The sequence below is a fragment of the Argopecten irradians genome, chromosome 13, assembly GCF_041381155.1.
Source record: "Argopecten irradians isolate NY chromosome 13, Ai_NY, whole genome shotgun sequence".
NCBI classification, from domain to species: domain Eukaryota; kingdom Metazoa; phylum Mollusca; class Bivalvia; order Pectinida; family Pectinidae; genus Argopecten; species Argopecten irradians.
Genome location: NC_091146.1, coordinates 7,052,284 through 7,069,906, shown reverse-complemented (window position 1 = coordinate 7,069,906; position 17,623 = coordinate 7,052,284). Strand labels below are relative to the sequence as shown.

General features: G+C 36.4%; 1 protein-coding gene across 1 annotated transcript; it reads left to right on the top strand.

The window, feature by feature from the left end:
- Nucleotides 1-789: 789 nt before the first annotated feature.
- On the top strand, nucleotides 790-17,040 carry LOC138306095 (uncharacterized). Its single transcript, XM_069246458.1, has 3 exons — nucleotides 790-1,370; nucleotides 5,163-5,291; nucleotides 15,805-17,040. The coding sequence occupies exons 1-3, from the start codon at nucleotides 1,055-1,057 to the stop codon at nucleotides 15,852-15,854; spliced, it is 495 nt and encodes a 164-aa protein (XP_069102559.1). The 5' UTR covers nucleotides 790-1,054; the 3' UTR covers nucleotides 15,855-17,040.
- Nucleotides 17,041-17,623: the final 583 nt, after the last annotated feature.

Below are 17,623 nucleotides of genomic sequence, written 5' to 3'. Positions count from 1 at the left end.
AACGGAGCATAAATAACATTCATCGTTAGAACAATAAATGCTGTTCAATCTTGTATATATATGTCTAATTAACACAAAAAATAACAAGAAATAATTTATTTTGCCTTTGATGCATGCGCAATCAGTACTTCATTCCATATAGAATATAGTGCCACGGATTTTTTTCGGGATGCAATTAATTATTTTTTTTTTATATTTTTAACTTTAAGTAAAATTAGAAGCTCAAACTTTTCAATGGTGGTAATGGTGTAAAGTAAGTAACTTTTGTAACTAAAGAAAATTACTAAATCATCTGCTCCTGTTTTCGATAGTGAAAAAATACAAATTATCAGCGGGGGAGCATCTTTAATGAATTTTTTATAATTGATAAAAGGTTCTTGGGTAAATGTTTGTTTTTTAAATATACTGTTCTAAAATCTACTTATCACTTTTTAATCTAGATGCATACGTTGTTTTCTTGTATTAAATAGCTCATCCTGCACAATCACGCAACAAACACACACAACATTGGGTACAACTGGTGGCGTACCTGGAAACACTTTGTGTTTCGACTGCTACAGATTATATGTGTAACAGCTTGTAAGTCAAGTGGTTAATCTCCATGCAGTTAGTGTCTTCATTTCATCTGTGACACTCCTTTAGGTTTCACCCCACTAGAAATATTGGAGTGTTTCAATTTTAATCGGATTTTCTATTCTATTAATAGCAAACACAGCCCGGATATATCAAGTGAGGGCACTCAAAAGTATTTATAAAATATGTTTATCATGTGATAACACTCATTCACATTGAACATACTCTTCAGACACGTTGTTTAAAAATACAGGAAGTAAATTAATTCGTCACTCAATGCTTTAGTTTTTATGATAATCCATGTGAATAAAAGCAGTTACGTATAATACTGACAACGTACACAGAAGTAGACGTATCGAGATATCGTGCTAAAACATCTTGATTTAAAAAGAGTGACTAATTGCGAGGATTTTAATAATGGATATTTAAGCAGTCAACAAACTTACTTGGTAGGATAAGCAACGAAATAACTTTCATAGTAATGATGTGGATATATAGTATAGCAATGGTTGTTCTGTTGATTAAGAGCAGTCATCAACAGAATATCGTACCTGAACGTAGACGGGAGCAGTGTATTGCTTCGCAAACTAATGCAATTTTGGAACAGGTACTTCCTTTAATCCGCCGTTACCTTGACACTGAGACAGCATCGAACACTCGACAACATGAACATGCGATAGCTACGATGGAAGTTCTTGAGACGGAACTACAGGCTGCCAAAAGGGAGCTGAACGAGATAAAGACACAATTGGAAACAACTAAACAAGGGGTTACTGAGTCGAGTATGACAAAGGAAGGTATTATATATATATAGCATAAATGTTGTTTTATACGAGATTTTTTGAAGATTTTATTTTTGCGACTTGACGAGTTTCATGAAATCTTATATGCTATGAACACAAATTTCAGACAATTGCATGTGGGATAAAGGTCACCAGAATGTCACCCCCTATGGGACGGATTTGTTGCAAGGATATGTATTTTACTCAGATTGTTAAATCCTCAATCCTAATTGAAATCAAACTAAACCAATTCAGCAACGCGCAAAATATGTACATGGATACATTTGTAAAAGTCATTAAATCTGAATAAAATACAGATCCTTATTAACACGCCGCTTGATATTACTTCTCTAAGTATTGCCCACAATAATGCCATCCAACGATCACTACCTTGAATAATACTGATAGCAGGTGATTTTGCTCTTGCTTCCTCTATAGATCTTTAATATTATCGAATCCCCCGCGACGATAAGTCTCGAAGGCGATACTATAGTGTTACTTTTCCGGCAGCGGTGGTGACGTTGTCCAATCCTAACCAAACTTTAAACATAGCTGAAGGACATAATTATCACCTCAACACACCTAAAAATTGCAGGATTCAGTTCAGGCCTTCGGATGCAGAGGGTGTGAAACTTAAGGATGTTAAACTATTTATAAGACTTGACTCTAAAGTTTTGCGTTTAACTCTGTGTCTCAAAAACTACCGATAAAATCCTAACCTTCTAGACGACATCATTATCACCTTAACACACCTAATTAGCACAGGAGTCATTTCAAGGTGTGGGATTCAGAGGCTGTGAAACTTAGTGATTCTAAATTATACTTAGCTCTTACAATCTTGGAATATGACTAAAGGCCAACATTATCACCTGAACACACCTAATTGTCGCAGGTTTCATTTCAGGGTGTGGGATTCAGATGCTGTGACACTTAGTGATGTTAATTATGCTTTGGCCATAATTATGCTGCATTTCACTTTTCCTTCATTTTGTTTTACTTTTAATCTGATTAAAATACAGATCCTTATCATCACTAGGTTTGACAATCAGATTGTAGGTTTGATAAGATCTGACAACACTCCATTGGGGTCACGTCCAGATGACCTTTGGAAATGGTCAATCAAATTGGCGCTGCCGTGTAGAAAATGTATTTAATCTGAAGTACATGTGGTAAAATGTTCATCCGAAGATGAAACCTTGTGAGATGTTGTCAGGTCCTCTATTGAACGGAGTGGTTATAAGGATCTGTGTTGATATCAGATTGTTTTACTTTCAGATGAATATTTAATATTCCAACAATCTGATTAAAATACAGATCCTTATGATCATTACGTTTGGTAGTTATATCTGACAACACCCCATTAGGGGTCATGTCCATGTGACCTTTGGAAATGGCCGATCAAATTGGCACTGCCAGAATATTGACTTGGGACGAAATAGCTTGAAAAAGCTGTATTTGATCTAAGTACACGTGATATAAAGGTCATCCGATCATGACCCCTTATGGCATGTTGTCGGGTCCTCTATTGAACGGAGTGGTTATAAGCAATCTGATTATAAGGATCCCTATTTTAATCAGATTGATATTCCATGATAGTTATGTAATAAATCAACAATGCAGTACGGGTGACACGGAGCTACCTTAAAGATGATCCACTGCTGACAAATAGTAATTTTCAGCTCATCTGGCCCCTGAAGGGCCGGTGAGCTTATGTCATGACACGGCGTCCGTCCGTCCGTCCGTCCGTCAACATTTCCTTTAAATCGCTACTAGTCATAGAGTTCTGCTTGGAATGTTACCAAATTTGGCCAGAAACATCCTTAGGGGAAGGGGAACAGAGTTTGTAAAAATGTTGGCTCTGACCCCCTGGAGCAGAAAGAATGGGTCCCGATAGGGAAATTTTAAATTCCTTCAGAAAAGAAACAATGATCCTGTTATCAGAACATAATTGACATTACAATAACCAGGTGAGCGATATAGGCCCTCTGGGCCTCTTGTTTTTTTTCTAAAAATGAAGATAATGTATACACATTGTTTTGTTACTTGTTTGTAATTTATTATCCTAAAGGGAGAGGGGTTCATTAATAGATTCATTTATACTACATGTATATATGTATAAGTGTATTTCAAACATGCTTCGAGACAATACCCATTAATTGGACCCCCTTATACCCAGCCCCACCCCAAACCTATAGCTACCTACAGTATATATACAAGTGTGTACCTTTGTAGCTAGCTATTGTATGTATTTTTCGCCTCTCTGACACTAATTCTGCCCTCTGGCCATGAATTGTTTTACGTTCAATTTAAGTAATATCCCGGCTCAGGTATACATATAAACAAGTCAAACAGATTTAGTATAGAAAAGGATGTGAATACCTAAATGAACGTACGTAAAACCAGGTAATTAGATAATATACTATATAAATTTCAGGTAAAATCTATAATATATAAATGTAGCTACATGCATATGTATATGTACACTGTATCTTTATAGTTCAGTTTGAATATCTAAATGTAATTTATTAATGAGACCACATGACAGTGGTTTTCATTAATAAAGCTGTCCTGCTTTAAAATATTTATGTGTTTGGTTTGAGTTAAAGATGCTCCACCGCTGACAAATGGTGTTTTTTCACTATCAAAAACAGGAGCAGACGATTTAGTATTTTTCTTCAGTTACAAAAGTTACTTACTTTACACCATTACCACCATTGAAATGTTTGAGCTTCTAATTTTACTTCAAGTTTAAAATATGAAAAATAATTAATTGCATCCCGAAAAAATTCCGTGGCACTTTATCTTATATGGAATGAAGTAATGATTGCGCATGCACCAAAGGCGAAAAAAATTATTTCATGTTATTTTTTGTGTTAATTAGGCATACATATACATAATTCAACCCCAATTATTGTTCAAATGATGAATATCATTTATGCTCTGTCGGCGATGGAGCATCTTTAAAATATTAACAATCAAATTTTACTCTGAAAATATATATTGTTTAGTTAAAAATAGAAAATAATAGTTTAAAGTGTTTATTAAATACGTAGTAAATCAACATTGTAAAGGTCTAATTAGCCAGTACAGTAGACTGTTTAGAAACCCAAAGTATGTAGATGGTCAAGTGAACAAAACAAAACAAAATATATATTTGATATTTTATGGATATCCTTTATTTATCACATTTAGATTTTCCATGTCTTCAATACAGTAGAAATAAACCCCATCATCGTTTCGCATGTTTACCCAATAAAATTGAATTCCTAAATTTATATCAACCACGATAACTATCGGCAGACACCGTTCCTACCGCACAGACCGCACATCGTCCGCACACCGCACATTGTGTAATGTGTTTCGGTCACATAACTGTTACATATCATTTCTTAGGTGTGCTTGAATACATATGTACATTTCAGTTTTAGTAATTCCAAACTTACATATTCAGGCACAAAATAACCATGACACCATATTTACTAGTGTCTATAGAATTTAAAAGAATCGCTTGTTTGGTCTAATTTTAATAGAAAGTATTTGCATAATGAATATATTTTAATTTAAATATGACTGTCTATTGTAAAGGGTTTTAGCTTTGATCATGATCACGCCGCCATTTGTTTGGAAAACACAATTGTGATTCTCTACATCGGATGTCTTGACATGCAGAAGACCAATGCATTTCGTCCTTTATTTGTTCCATGAAAGTTTACTGAGCATAACAATATACTGAATGCCTTATTACATAGCCCTAAATTGATAGAATTTAGATTTGCATAAGGAATGCAAATATTGTTTTGATTTCAGACCGCTCTCCTGAATGTCCACCAGACCGCCCTGCCCAATGTACAGATAAAATGTGTATCCCAAGAGAATGGTGGTGTGATGGCGTTCATGACTGTTATGATTACTCAGATGAAGAAAACTGCTACCAAGGTATGTATCTTCTAAAGGTATAATATCACTGGAGCTGAGATTATATCATATTCAGTGTTAACGTAGAAACTCCCTTATGTGACGTCATACGTTTGTAACATCGCTATCCACATTTCAGTAAACGTACTCTTCCCCTGTACCTATCCATTGATTAACTATTAATACTCATACAGAACGTATATATATTATGAATATATATAAGGATATTTACTTGTTAGCTCACCTGGTCCGAAGGACCGAGGTGAGCTTATGGGATACCGCAGCGTCCGGCGTCCGGCGTCCGTCGTCCGTCGTCCGTCAACAATCGACTTCTTCTCCATAACCGCTGGTCGGATTTCAACAAAATTTGACTGGTAGCATCCTTATGGGCTACTACCTGAAAATTGTACAAATGATGGGGCTGACCCCCCGGGGGCCTGAGGGGCGGGGCCAAAAGGGGTCAATTTGGCTATTTCCATATAAACGACTTCTTCTCTGAAACCAAGCATGGGATAGCACTCATAATGCAATGGTAGCATCCTTATAGGGTGGGGATTCCAAATTGTACAAATGATGGGGCTGACCCCCCGGGGGCCTGAGCGGCGGGGTCAAAAGGGGCCAATTTGGCTATTTCCATATAAACGACTTCTTCTCTGAAACTAAGCATGGTATAGCACCCATAATGCAATGGTAGCATCCTTATAGGGTGGGGATTCAAAATTACGCAAATGATAGGGCTGACTCCCCCGGGGGTCAGAGGGGCGGGGTCAAAAGGGGTCAATTTGGCTATTTCCATATATAAATGACTTCTTCTCTGCAACTAAGCATGAGATAGCACCCATTATGCAATAGTAGCATCATTGTAGGCTGGGGATTCCAAATTGAGCAAATGATAGGGCTGATTCCCGGGGACCTGAGGGGCGGGGTCAAAAGTGGTCAATTTCCATATAAATGACTTTTTCTCTGCAACTTAACATGGGATTGCGCTCATAATGCAATGGTTACATCCTTATAGGGTTTGGATTCAAAATTTTGCAAATGATTGGGCTGACCCCCCGGGGGCCTGAAGGGTGGGGTCAAAAGGGGTCAATTTAGCTATTTCCATATAAACGACTTCTTCTCTGCAACTAAGAATGGAAGAGCACTTAGGATGCAATGGTAGCATCCTTATAGAGTTGGGATTTGAAATTGTACAAATGCTAGGGCTTACCCCCTGGCCTTAAACGGCAATATATGCGAGGTCAAAAAGGTCAATTAGGCTACTATTTTCAGATAAATTACTTTGTCTCTGAACCTATGTATTGGATAGCATATTTGTATGGTATCAATAGCATCATTGTATGGTTGTGATTCAAAATTAAACTTTGGGAGTCAATTTTGCTTATTTTTCTAATTCACTAACAAAAAACCAGGTGAGCGATACAGGCCCTCTGGGCCTCTTGTTTCATGATGTACCAGTTATATTTCATCGAGTGAGGTGGAAATTTTGATATTTTTCACGAGTGCGAAAATATCAAAGCTTTCACTTCAGCCGATGAAATATTACTGGTATTCATCAAGAAACAAGGAATATTCTAATCATTATATTCGTTTACAGAAGACCATCACTACTAGGTCCACCAAATATTAATCAGCCAATTTATTTGACAGAGTTATTCACCCCAACGATTATTACGTCGTGTTTTTTGTGAGCAAAACATCATGCTTCAACACAAAAATATGACGTCATTTTTGTGCACAAACTAATGATGTAACAATCAAAATAACATTTTCGCTGTTAATGCTGCATTTCAATTGGTCAAAAGCGAGTGAAAATATAAAAATGTGATATTTTTACCCCAGTGACAATATCATTTATATTTTGACCATATAACCTTATATTTGCGAAATAAATTGGCATATTCTTAAGCTCACTTAATGCTAAAAGTGAGGCGGTGTCAAGGGGGACGTTAGGGAAAAGAAAGTTAGTGCGAAAGATAAAAGAAGCGGAAGTATGCCGCCGAAGACACCAAGCAACACACCCCTCACAGTCACATTATACTGACAACGGACGAACCAGCGGTATACTGAACGCTAAGCAGAACATAGGCTTTTGTGTGTCTCGGCCAGCGGACAGTAGCCAGCGTCTACTGCCTCACTGGTTGTTAAATTGTTTAAAATATAGTGGTCATTTGGATAACCAACGAAAAATATACGTATTAAGAACATTTGGCAATCTCTATGTCACCAATTTCGGAACCTTGATTCAATATATGTTATGCTTAAAGAAACAGTTCATTATCAACAAGAGATGTATTTCACACATAACGATTGCTATCTAAATACTCTATTAGTTTTTTTAGCTCACCTGGTCCGAAGGACCAAGGTGAGCTTATGCCTAACCCTGGCGTCCGATCGTCCGTCAACAATCGACTTCTTTTCCGTAACCGGTGGTCGGATTTCAACAAAATTTGACTGGTAGCATCCTTATGGGCTACTAACCGAAATTTGTACAAATGATGGGGCTGACCCCCAGGGGCCTAAGCGACTATAAACGACTTCTTCTCTGAAACTAAGCATGGTATAGCACCCATATAGGGATTGGATTTCGTTTTTATGTTAACCATGCTTGTATGGAGCAATTCCTCTAAGAATATATTCTATGGGGCGCGTTAGCGCCCCATATTGAATATATTCTTAGAGGAATTGCTCCATACAAGCATGGTTAACATAAAAACGAAATCCAATCCCTATATTTACACTCACACGACTTTTTATTTATATTTTATGCAATAAAATCGTCATTTGAAAGTGACGTAATTATTCAATAAAAGTCGGTCAAAAGTGGGAGGAGCTTACTCATTTGAACAGCGAATGGTGACGCTCCACGTAAGGTAGAATTATTCTTCCGCGACGACAAAAAAGTTCAATATTTTAGTGTAAAATAAACATGACAAACAAAGTAAATTTCAGAGATAATTTTATTTAATCAGATCAGAACTTTAAATATATATTCAATTTTGCTAAAAGTTAATATATAGCGTAATAACATAATGAATTTGTACACGGCCACATGTGTGAACTCGGTTACCGTTATTGTGCAGCGAGGCGAAGCTGACGCACGCTTACACACTTTAGTTTGCCGAAGTTGGCAAAACACTGATTTTCAAGTAGCTCAATGTGTTTGAGATGTCGTCTGACTTGACGATATTACATCCTTGGGAGCCATGTGATTATATAATCTACGCTTAGATCCATATCGCCATCGATAGATGAAACAAATTCACTTGTGTTCGATGGATACAATGTATTTGTGGTGACGCGGAACTGTCAACACGTGGATTATTAGCGGTGCATGTTTTATAATACACATGATTAAATACTCAAAGAACAAAGACAAGAGGATATGTTTATAACTGACCTCTATCAGAGGGTCTCACACCCGTCCACCCCAAAGGCTCGATCGTAGGACGAACATAGGCACAGAGGTAATGTTTACATTTGACACCCATCATTTTTAACAAAAATGAAAGCACGTCGCCCCGGTCGGGATATTTTTCCGTTTCTTTATACAATTGTTAATTTAAAAATTGTTTGAATCATGTATAAATATAAAACATGTATATATTGTTTACATTTTTCCAAAATTCTATGAAAAACAACAATATACACGTAATGTTGCGTCAAAATGTAAACAAAGCCATGTTTCTTTTTTAAAAAAAGTAGTCCTTTTACGTTGCACAGAACATTTCCTTACGCAAGTTCAAAGTTCAATGTTACCATGCAGTTATGGTAAACAAAATCGGCTAGTATTAGCGTATAGTGACCAAGCCTAGCAAGTGTAAATATAATGCAATGGTAGCATACTTATAGGGTAGGAATTAAAAATTGTACAAATGATGTGGACGATGACCCCCCAGGGGGCCTGAGGGGCGGGATCAATTTGGTTATTTCCATATAAACGACTTCTTCTCTGAAACTAAGCATGGGATAACACTCATAATGCAATGGTAGCATCCTTATAGGGTGAAATTCCAAATTGTGCAAATGATAGGGCTGACCCCCGGGGGCCTGAGGGGCGAGTGTCAAAAGGAGTCAATTTGGCTATTTTCATATAGATGACATCTTCTCTGAGACTAATCATGGTATAGCACTCATAATGCAATGGTAGCATCGTTATAGGGTGCGGATTCAAAAGTGTACAAATGATTGGGCTGACCCCCGGGGGTCTGAGGGGCGGGGTCAAAAGGGATCAATTTGACTATTTCCGTATAAACGACTTCTTCTCTGCAACTGAGCATGGGAGAGCACTAATAATGCAATGGTAGCATCGTTATAGGGTGCGGATTCAAAAATGTACAAATGATAGGGCTGACCCCCGGGGGCCAGAGGGGCGGGGTCAAACGGGATCAATTTGACTATTTCCGTATAAACTACTTCTTCTCTGCAACTGAGCATGGGAGAGCACTAATAATACAATTGTAGCATCCTTCTAGGGTGGGGATTCAAAATTGTACAAATAATGGGACTGATCCCCCAGGGGCTGAGAGGCGGGGTCAAAAGTGATCAATTTTGCTGTTACCGTATAAACGACTTCTTTTCTGCAACTAATCATGGAAGAGCACTCATAATACAGTGGTAACATCCTTATAGGATGGGGATTTGAAATTGTACAAAGTATATGTCTCCCCCCCCCCCCCGGGGGCCTTAGACGCGGGGCCAAAAAGGTCAATTAGGCTACTATTTTCATATAATTACTTCCTCTCTGAAACTTTGTATTGGGTAGCATATGTGTATGGTATTTATAGCATCATTATATGGTTGTGATTCAAAATTAAACACATTTTGGAGTCAATTTTGCTAATTTTTCTAATTGAAAGAGTCTTTGTGATAATTGCAAAAAAAAAAAAAAAAAAAAAAAAACAGGTGAGCGATACAGGCCCTCTGGGCCTCTTGTTTTTTTTGTACTCCGACTTTGATTCACCTACTAAAGGTGGTGTTCAAGCTAATGTTAAAATTCCCCTAGAAACTGCCCACAGCCCAATTTTCTTTGAATACGTACCATTGTTAAATATTCCACATTTCTGATTCATAAATCATTTGAGTAGATCGTTTTTAGGTCACCTGAGGCGAAGTCTCAAGTGACCTATTCTAATCGTCCGTCGTCGTGCGTCGTGCGTTGTATGTCGTAAACAATTTACATCTTCTTCTCAAAAACCGCTGAAGTAAATTCAATGAAATTTTGCACAAACCTTCTAAGGCATAAGGCCAATCAAAAGTGTGAATTATATGGTTCCCAACCCCCTGGGGGCTGTGGGCGGGGTCAAAAGGGGTAAAATTGACTATAATTTCAAAAGTGTTCTCCACTCACAGAAGTGATAGAAAGGTCTAAAGGTCCTTTACAAAAAATGTGAATTATATGACCCTGGGGTCTCAGGTTTCCCCTTGGGGAGGGGGTTAAGTTTACTATATTTTATATAGGGAAAACACAATTTTGAGCATTATTTGGTCATTTGTAAAAGGAAATGAGTCAAATGTTGTCAGAATTATCCCTATGAAATGGCCATTGAATCCTACAAACAAATTTTCCATGACTGACTCCCAGGGGCCTAAGGGATTGGGGCCAAAAGGGATCAAATAAGCTAAAACTTCAAAAATCTTCTTCTGAAATTCTGGAACTGGTAGAATCAAATACTCTTCATAGATTGAAAGGCCTTAAGGTCCTTTACACAAAGTATGAATTATATGACCCTGGGGTCTCATGTTTCCCTCTGGGGAGGGGGTCAAGTTTACTATAGTTTATATAGAAAAAAACACATTTATGAATGTTATCTACTTATTATTCATAGGAAACTAGTCTAACTTGGTTAGAATTATTAGCCTTAGCCAACCCCCCAGGGCCTTAAAGGCGGGGCCAATAAGGGTCAAATAGGCTAAAACCTCAAAAATATTCTTCTGAATTCACAGATTTGATGGAACCAAATACTCTTCATAGATTGGAAGGTCTTAAGGCCCTTTACAAAAATTGTGAATTTCATGGCCCTGGGATCTCAGATTTTCCCCTGGGGAGGGGGTCAAATTTAATATAGTCTATTTAAGAAAAACACATTTATGAACATTATTTGCTTAGTTTTAATAGGAAATGAATCGAACTTGGTTAGAATTATCAGCCTGAAATAGCATTTTAACACCATATCAATATTGGTCCTGGCTGACCCACTGGGACCAGAGGGGCGGGGCCAAAATGGGTCAAGATGGCTTAAATTTCAAAAATCTTCTTCTGAATTCACAGATTTGATGGAACCAAATAATCTCCACAGATTAAAAAGTGAAATTTATAAAATCACTGACACTGACTGACTTCTAGTTTGGTTTTGTTGTTTAACGTTAGCAAAGCAAATTGGAATTTTAAGCATAAATTTTGGTAACATAATACACTAACTATCAAAATAAAAAACAAAAAATAAAAATTCTAATGCGAAAGTTCAACTTTAAAGTTTATTTTAATTCGTGAATATTTTTTATAACCAACTTTGCAATGCTCTTTTTGTAGCAGCAATCAGGTGACCGCCAAGGCCTCTTGGGCCTCTTGTTTATATTTAAGTCATTTCTTTTATATTTTTAGGTCACCTGAGACGACGTCTCAAGTGACCTTTTCTTATCGCCCTTTGTCCGTCGTCGTGAGTCGTCTGTCGTATGTCCGTAAACAATTTACATTTTCGACTTCTTCTCCAAAACTGCTGAAGCAATTTCAATGAAATTTTACACAAACCTTCTACTGCATAAGGCCAATCAAAATTGTGAATTATATGGTCAAAAAGGGGTCCAATTGACCAAAATTTCTAAAATCTTCCTCTCTACTCACAGATGTGATAGTATCAAATACTCTTCATAGATAGAAAGGTCTTAAAGTCCTTTACAAAAATTGTGAATTATATGACCCTTGGGTCTCTCGTTTCCTCCTGGTGAGGGGGTTAAGTTTACTACAGTTTATATAGGGAAATCATATTTTTGAGCATTATTTGGTCATATGTAATAGGAAATGAGTCAAATATTGTCAGAATTATTAGTATGTGATGGCCATTAAATCCTATTAACAAATTTTCTATGACTGACCCCCAGGGGCCTTAGGGGGCGGAATCAAAAGGGGTCAAATAGGCTAAAACTTCAAAAAACTTCTTCTGAAATTCTGGAAATGGTAGAATCAAATAATTTTCATATATAAAAAGGTCTTAAGGTCCTTAAAAAAATTGTGAATTATATTACCCTGGGGTCTCACATTTTCTCCTGGGGAGGGCGTTTAGTTTACTATAGTTTATATAGTGAAAACACATTTTGGAGCATTATTTGGTCATTTATAATAGAAAATTAGTTAAATGTTGTCAGAATTATCCCTATGAAATGGCCATTGAATCTTAGTAACAAATTTTCCATGAATGACCCAGGGGCCTTAGGGGCGGGGCCAAAAGGGGTCAAATAGGCTACAAAAGTTTGTTCAATTTTCATAGGAAATGAGTCAAACTTGGTTAGAATTATTAGCCTGAGATAGCATTTTAATATCGATATCATATCCATATTGGTTCTGGCAGACCCCCTTGGGGCAGAGGAGCGTATCTAAAAAGGGTCAAATAGGCAAAAACTTCAAAAATCTTCTAAATTTCTGGAAATGGTAGAATCAAATAATTATAGATGGAAAGGTCTTGAGGTGGTTTATAGAAATTGTGAATTATATGACCTTGGGGTCTCATGTTACCCCCTGGGGAAGTTTACTTTAGTTTATATAGGAAAACACATTTATGAACATTATTTGCTCAAATTTCATAGGAAATGAGTTAAACTTGATTAGAATTATTAGCCTGAGATATAACATTTTAACATCCATATCGGTCCTCGATGACCCCCTGGGGGACCAGAAGGGCGGGACCAAACAGGGTCAAAATGACTTAAATTTCAAAAAATTCCTCTAACTCTTCATAGATTAAAAAGTCAAATTTATAGATCACTGAAAAACTCAAAGCGCAGTATATAGTGTTATATGTCATTTATTTGTTTCATTATATAATAAATATCAAAGAAACACAATTTAACAAAGCATGACAATTTATTGACTGTTGTCCTATCTTGGCCTCGAACTCACGATCTACGGCACCCATTCGCCTAGCCAAACATACATGCGCCTTCTACCACTGCACCACATCCACATCCCCTATGTGGCGCAGTGGTAGAAGGCGTGAGTTCGAGGCCAGGATACGGCATAAGTCAATAAATTGTTATGCTTTGTTAAATTAAGTTTCTTTTATATTTAATTTTTCAAACCCAGGTGACCGTTAGACTTGTTAGATTTTTAACGGATAATTTTGTTTGAAATAATTTGTGACAGCAAAACACACGAACCAGATGTAGGTGACGTGCGTTACTGTGTCGCAATTTCGCAGACCTGATCAAGGGGACGCAACTCGCAAAAATGACGTTAGCCAAGGGTCTTGGTATACTTAAGAGTTTATTCGTTACCAAACCTCTACGTGAGACTGCAAAATACAATCAAACAGTCTTAGCTATCATGATAAAACAATGAACGCATTGTCAAACACTGTAATGACTCGCCAGTAAACCGACTGCAAATTGCAAATAATTAGAAATGCTAGAAATTACCGAAAACCTATATGTTCCATTATACAGACCCTATCGGATTACATACACGCAATACACCAATGTTCCATTGGTAGATTTATACCTCGTAACCAACAGGCATTCGCAAGTGAACGCAAGTGGAAGATAAAGCCGAGCACATGGCTACTTTTTCCCTCTGTTCGGAACTTTCTTACCTTTTTCCGCAACGAGCTCTGACAAGGGACATAACTCCTGTCCGACTACAGTTATCTAATTGTTTTTACGAAAAATTAACGCTTTTTGGAAAAAACGAAAACAAAACATTTCTCTTTGCGATCTCGTTTCACCCTGTTACAGGTTTTTTCCACAATTTTGCTTAGCATTAAAAATACTTTCATGACATTTTCTGTCTATTTATAAATCAATTTCAAAATTAAAATCCGGGAAAACAGTTTCTGAGTGCATTGCAAATTGAAAGTGCAGGTGGCAACAAACTACTTCATTATTTGTATACCTAGTTATGCATTTCAAGTTTATGATTCCAGAGTCCAATGTAAGTGAAGATTAGTGTATAGTAATAATTTTAGATAGTAAATATCATGGTAACACCTTTAAAAATATTAGTTTCCATGGTAACAAAACGGAGGCATCTGATTGGCTGAAATTTATATATTGTCAAAATGATGTGAAAATTGGTATATACAGGTTACGAGGTATGCGGAATACTATGGTATCACTTTAAAAAACATTGATTGTTTCAAATACCATGTAGCGAAATAAAGCCCCCTGATTGGTTAAGATTTGGATTGTAGCCTTTGTGGTGCAGGTATTATTCTTAGATTACTTTGTTTGTTTGTTTGTTAGATTACACATATTTTGAAAATTAAATGCAACTCTGTTTCACTCTTTAATAATTTTTAATTCAATTTAAAATAGTTTTTTATCTACATAAGAGTTGTTGGATAATAATAATTTGTATCTTTTGAGTTTGAGTTGCTGACGAAAATACATTTGTTTCAAATAATTGTGTTATTTTTTATATTAAAAATGGAACTATTTGTTCACATAAGAGCATATCTAGTTGTTAGGCTTTCTGTACTGTTAGGGAAAAACGCAAGTACAAAATGCACTAATATTATAGTACATATGTCAGTTTACAAAAAAATGATGTTTTCTTGGTGTTTATGATCAGTTTTCAATTTACGGTCATTTAAAAGCAAATATTGATTTTTGTTTAGAAAATTCCCCTGGCTATATTTCAGCCTATGAAATGCTATTTTCCCGGATTTCATTTTTTTTAAAGTATCTGTTATAAGATTATACCTATAGCATGTTTTTAAAATGGGTCAAAAGTGTGGACAAAATTGATAATATTATTATTTCGAGCAAACCCAACATCGTTGAGTTTTATCCCGACAAAAAACGGAAATTTTTGGCTTGAAAATCAAGTTGTAGTAAAAAATAATTTGTAAATATCATTATGAATGAATATAAAAAAATATAAAGATGAAGTATCTTTAATCAACAAAAATTAAAAAAAAATAAGGTTCAAAAGGTGGGCACAAGGGGTCTCCTCGCCACATGCCCAACGCTTTTTTTAGAAACATCATTTGTAGGCTCTTTATGCCTTTTAAAAAAATATAAAAAAGATAAAAGCACATAAAAAGTAGTTGTGTACCTCGACCTTTAACACTGCAAAAATTGGAGCGTAGGTGGATTGTGCAATCCCACCTTTGATACTTCGACGGACTCTTATGTATTTGTGTCGTGTCTTCTCAAAGTGATATGTCATATATCATTGAAGCATGACACCAAGCAACACACCCTTCCCGTTCACATGATACCGAGCAAACCAGTCGTCCGATTCCCTGCATGCTATATCACTGGGGCATCTGAACACATGGTTAGTGAAAACGCAGTTCATTTAATTTATTTCCTTTTGCAGGATTAGATAGGCGATCACGTTCCAGTTCCAGAACACGGATCCATCATTAAATGAGGCGGGTTCTATCGATACAGTCGTCTGGTATCTTATTACCTAGGATCAACAGCTCTGCATTATGTTTGGAGAAAGAAACATTTATGTTCATATATACCGTGACAATTCGCTCTCTCATTCTTTCATGACTACCATATTATAAGACTCTTTCATATGTGATATGAAGGATAGGGATATTCTACCCGAGGGTCACAAAATGTAGGAAAACCCGAGGCTTGCCGAGGGTTTTGCAACATTTTGTGATCCCGAGAGGTAGAATATCCCTATCCTTCATATCCACTTATGAAAGAGTATTTTTCTTTCATACCTCAACGTTTTATTTAAATTTTACAACTATAATATCCCGCCATTTTGAAAAAAAACTCGAAGAAATCCATGGCTGAAAGTCAATTTCTTGAAAAATTCCGAGATATTTTCAACAAAAATTCCGTTGTTTGCATCTTTTATAGTAAAACTAGTCAAGTTTGTGAAAAAAAATGTTAAATTATACCGAGGAAATAGAATTTTGGTTAACGCCGTGACGTCACGAGGCTTTATTGCATGGGTAGTCAGGCAATACAGCCTCAGGCGGCATGAGTGTATTGCCCTAGATCAGCCAGTATTACACCCGTAGGTATGAAAGAAAGTATTGTATATAATCATAGAACTAGTTATGGCTTCTGATCATACCCTCTTTGTCAACATTTGTGTACAGGAAATGTATATTTCACTTCTTTTCGTGCTTTAAATACATGTACATAAAATGTGGTGATTATTTACCAATTAAAAATAAATTCTTCATTCAACTTTGGTGCATGTAAGCATTTTACTTCGTTCCGTATCAATGAAACTAGCAATCGGATTGAAATACAGATCCTTATAACCGTTCAATAATGGTCACATTCAAGATTCAGGCAGCAGCAATTTGATTGGTCATTTCCATAGGTCACCTGAACACGACCCCTAATGGGATGTTGTCAGATCCTCTTATCCAACCCAGTATGTATTTTATTCAGATTGATGAAAGTAGAGAGTAAAACTCCAATTGCAATCACTCCATAACTCTGGTGCACCTGTTGGTGCACTATATTGTTTCAATTGGTGAATATTGAATATATGTAATATTGGTGTACGCATATGGCGATTTCGTTAGTATATATGGTAAACATAGAACTTTATAATAATTTTTTAAGATTGTTAGTATGTAGATGTCCTAGTTGTTTCTTAGTGTTGGTTCATCAAAGGGTCTGGCATGTAGAGTGTTGTTATAATAATTGACTCCAATGTGTTGTTGATATTTTATTCTGTTACATATATACATATACTATTTACATAAACATGGTTGTGATGTACAGAGTAATGCCATCGTTATCCTAAAATGAGACCACAGTGTCTTCCTCTATGTCTCCCTGTGTTTAACACACACCATCGGTCAGCTTTACAATGGTTAGATGACTTGTACATGTCAGACATTACATCTGAGTACACACGCTTATCTAACAACGAAAACAGTGACATTACTTGAGCACTAAACTGGTACCAGATTGGACATACAGATGATATGAAACCCGTCCAAAAGAAAGATATATCTTTCTGACTACTGAAGGAGGTAATAAGTATGATAAATATGTTGGAGTCATATTATTGTTTATCTTGTATAGTAATTGTAGTTTTGTTTTAGCTCTTCTGTCTGAAAGGGGTTCTACTTGCAGATTTGTATCAGTTGTATCGATACGATTCTGCTGTATCCCAAATGGAACGCGCCGTGCCAGCGGAACTCGAGATT

Coding starts and splice junctions, on each gene's coding strand:
- LOC138306095 (XM_069246458.1), top strand. CDS start 1,055: ATGATGTGGATATATAGTATAGCAATGGTTGTTCTGTTGATTAAGAGC. Junction 1,371..5,162: donor GTCGAGTATGACAAAGGAAG/GTATTATATATA, acceptor TTTTGATTTCAG/ACCGCTCTCCTGAATGTCCA. Junction 5,292..15,804: donor TGAAGAAAACTGCTACCAAG/GTATGTATCTTC, acceptor TTCCTTTTGCAG/GATTAGATAGGCGATCACGT.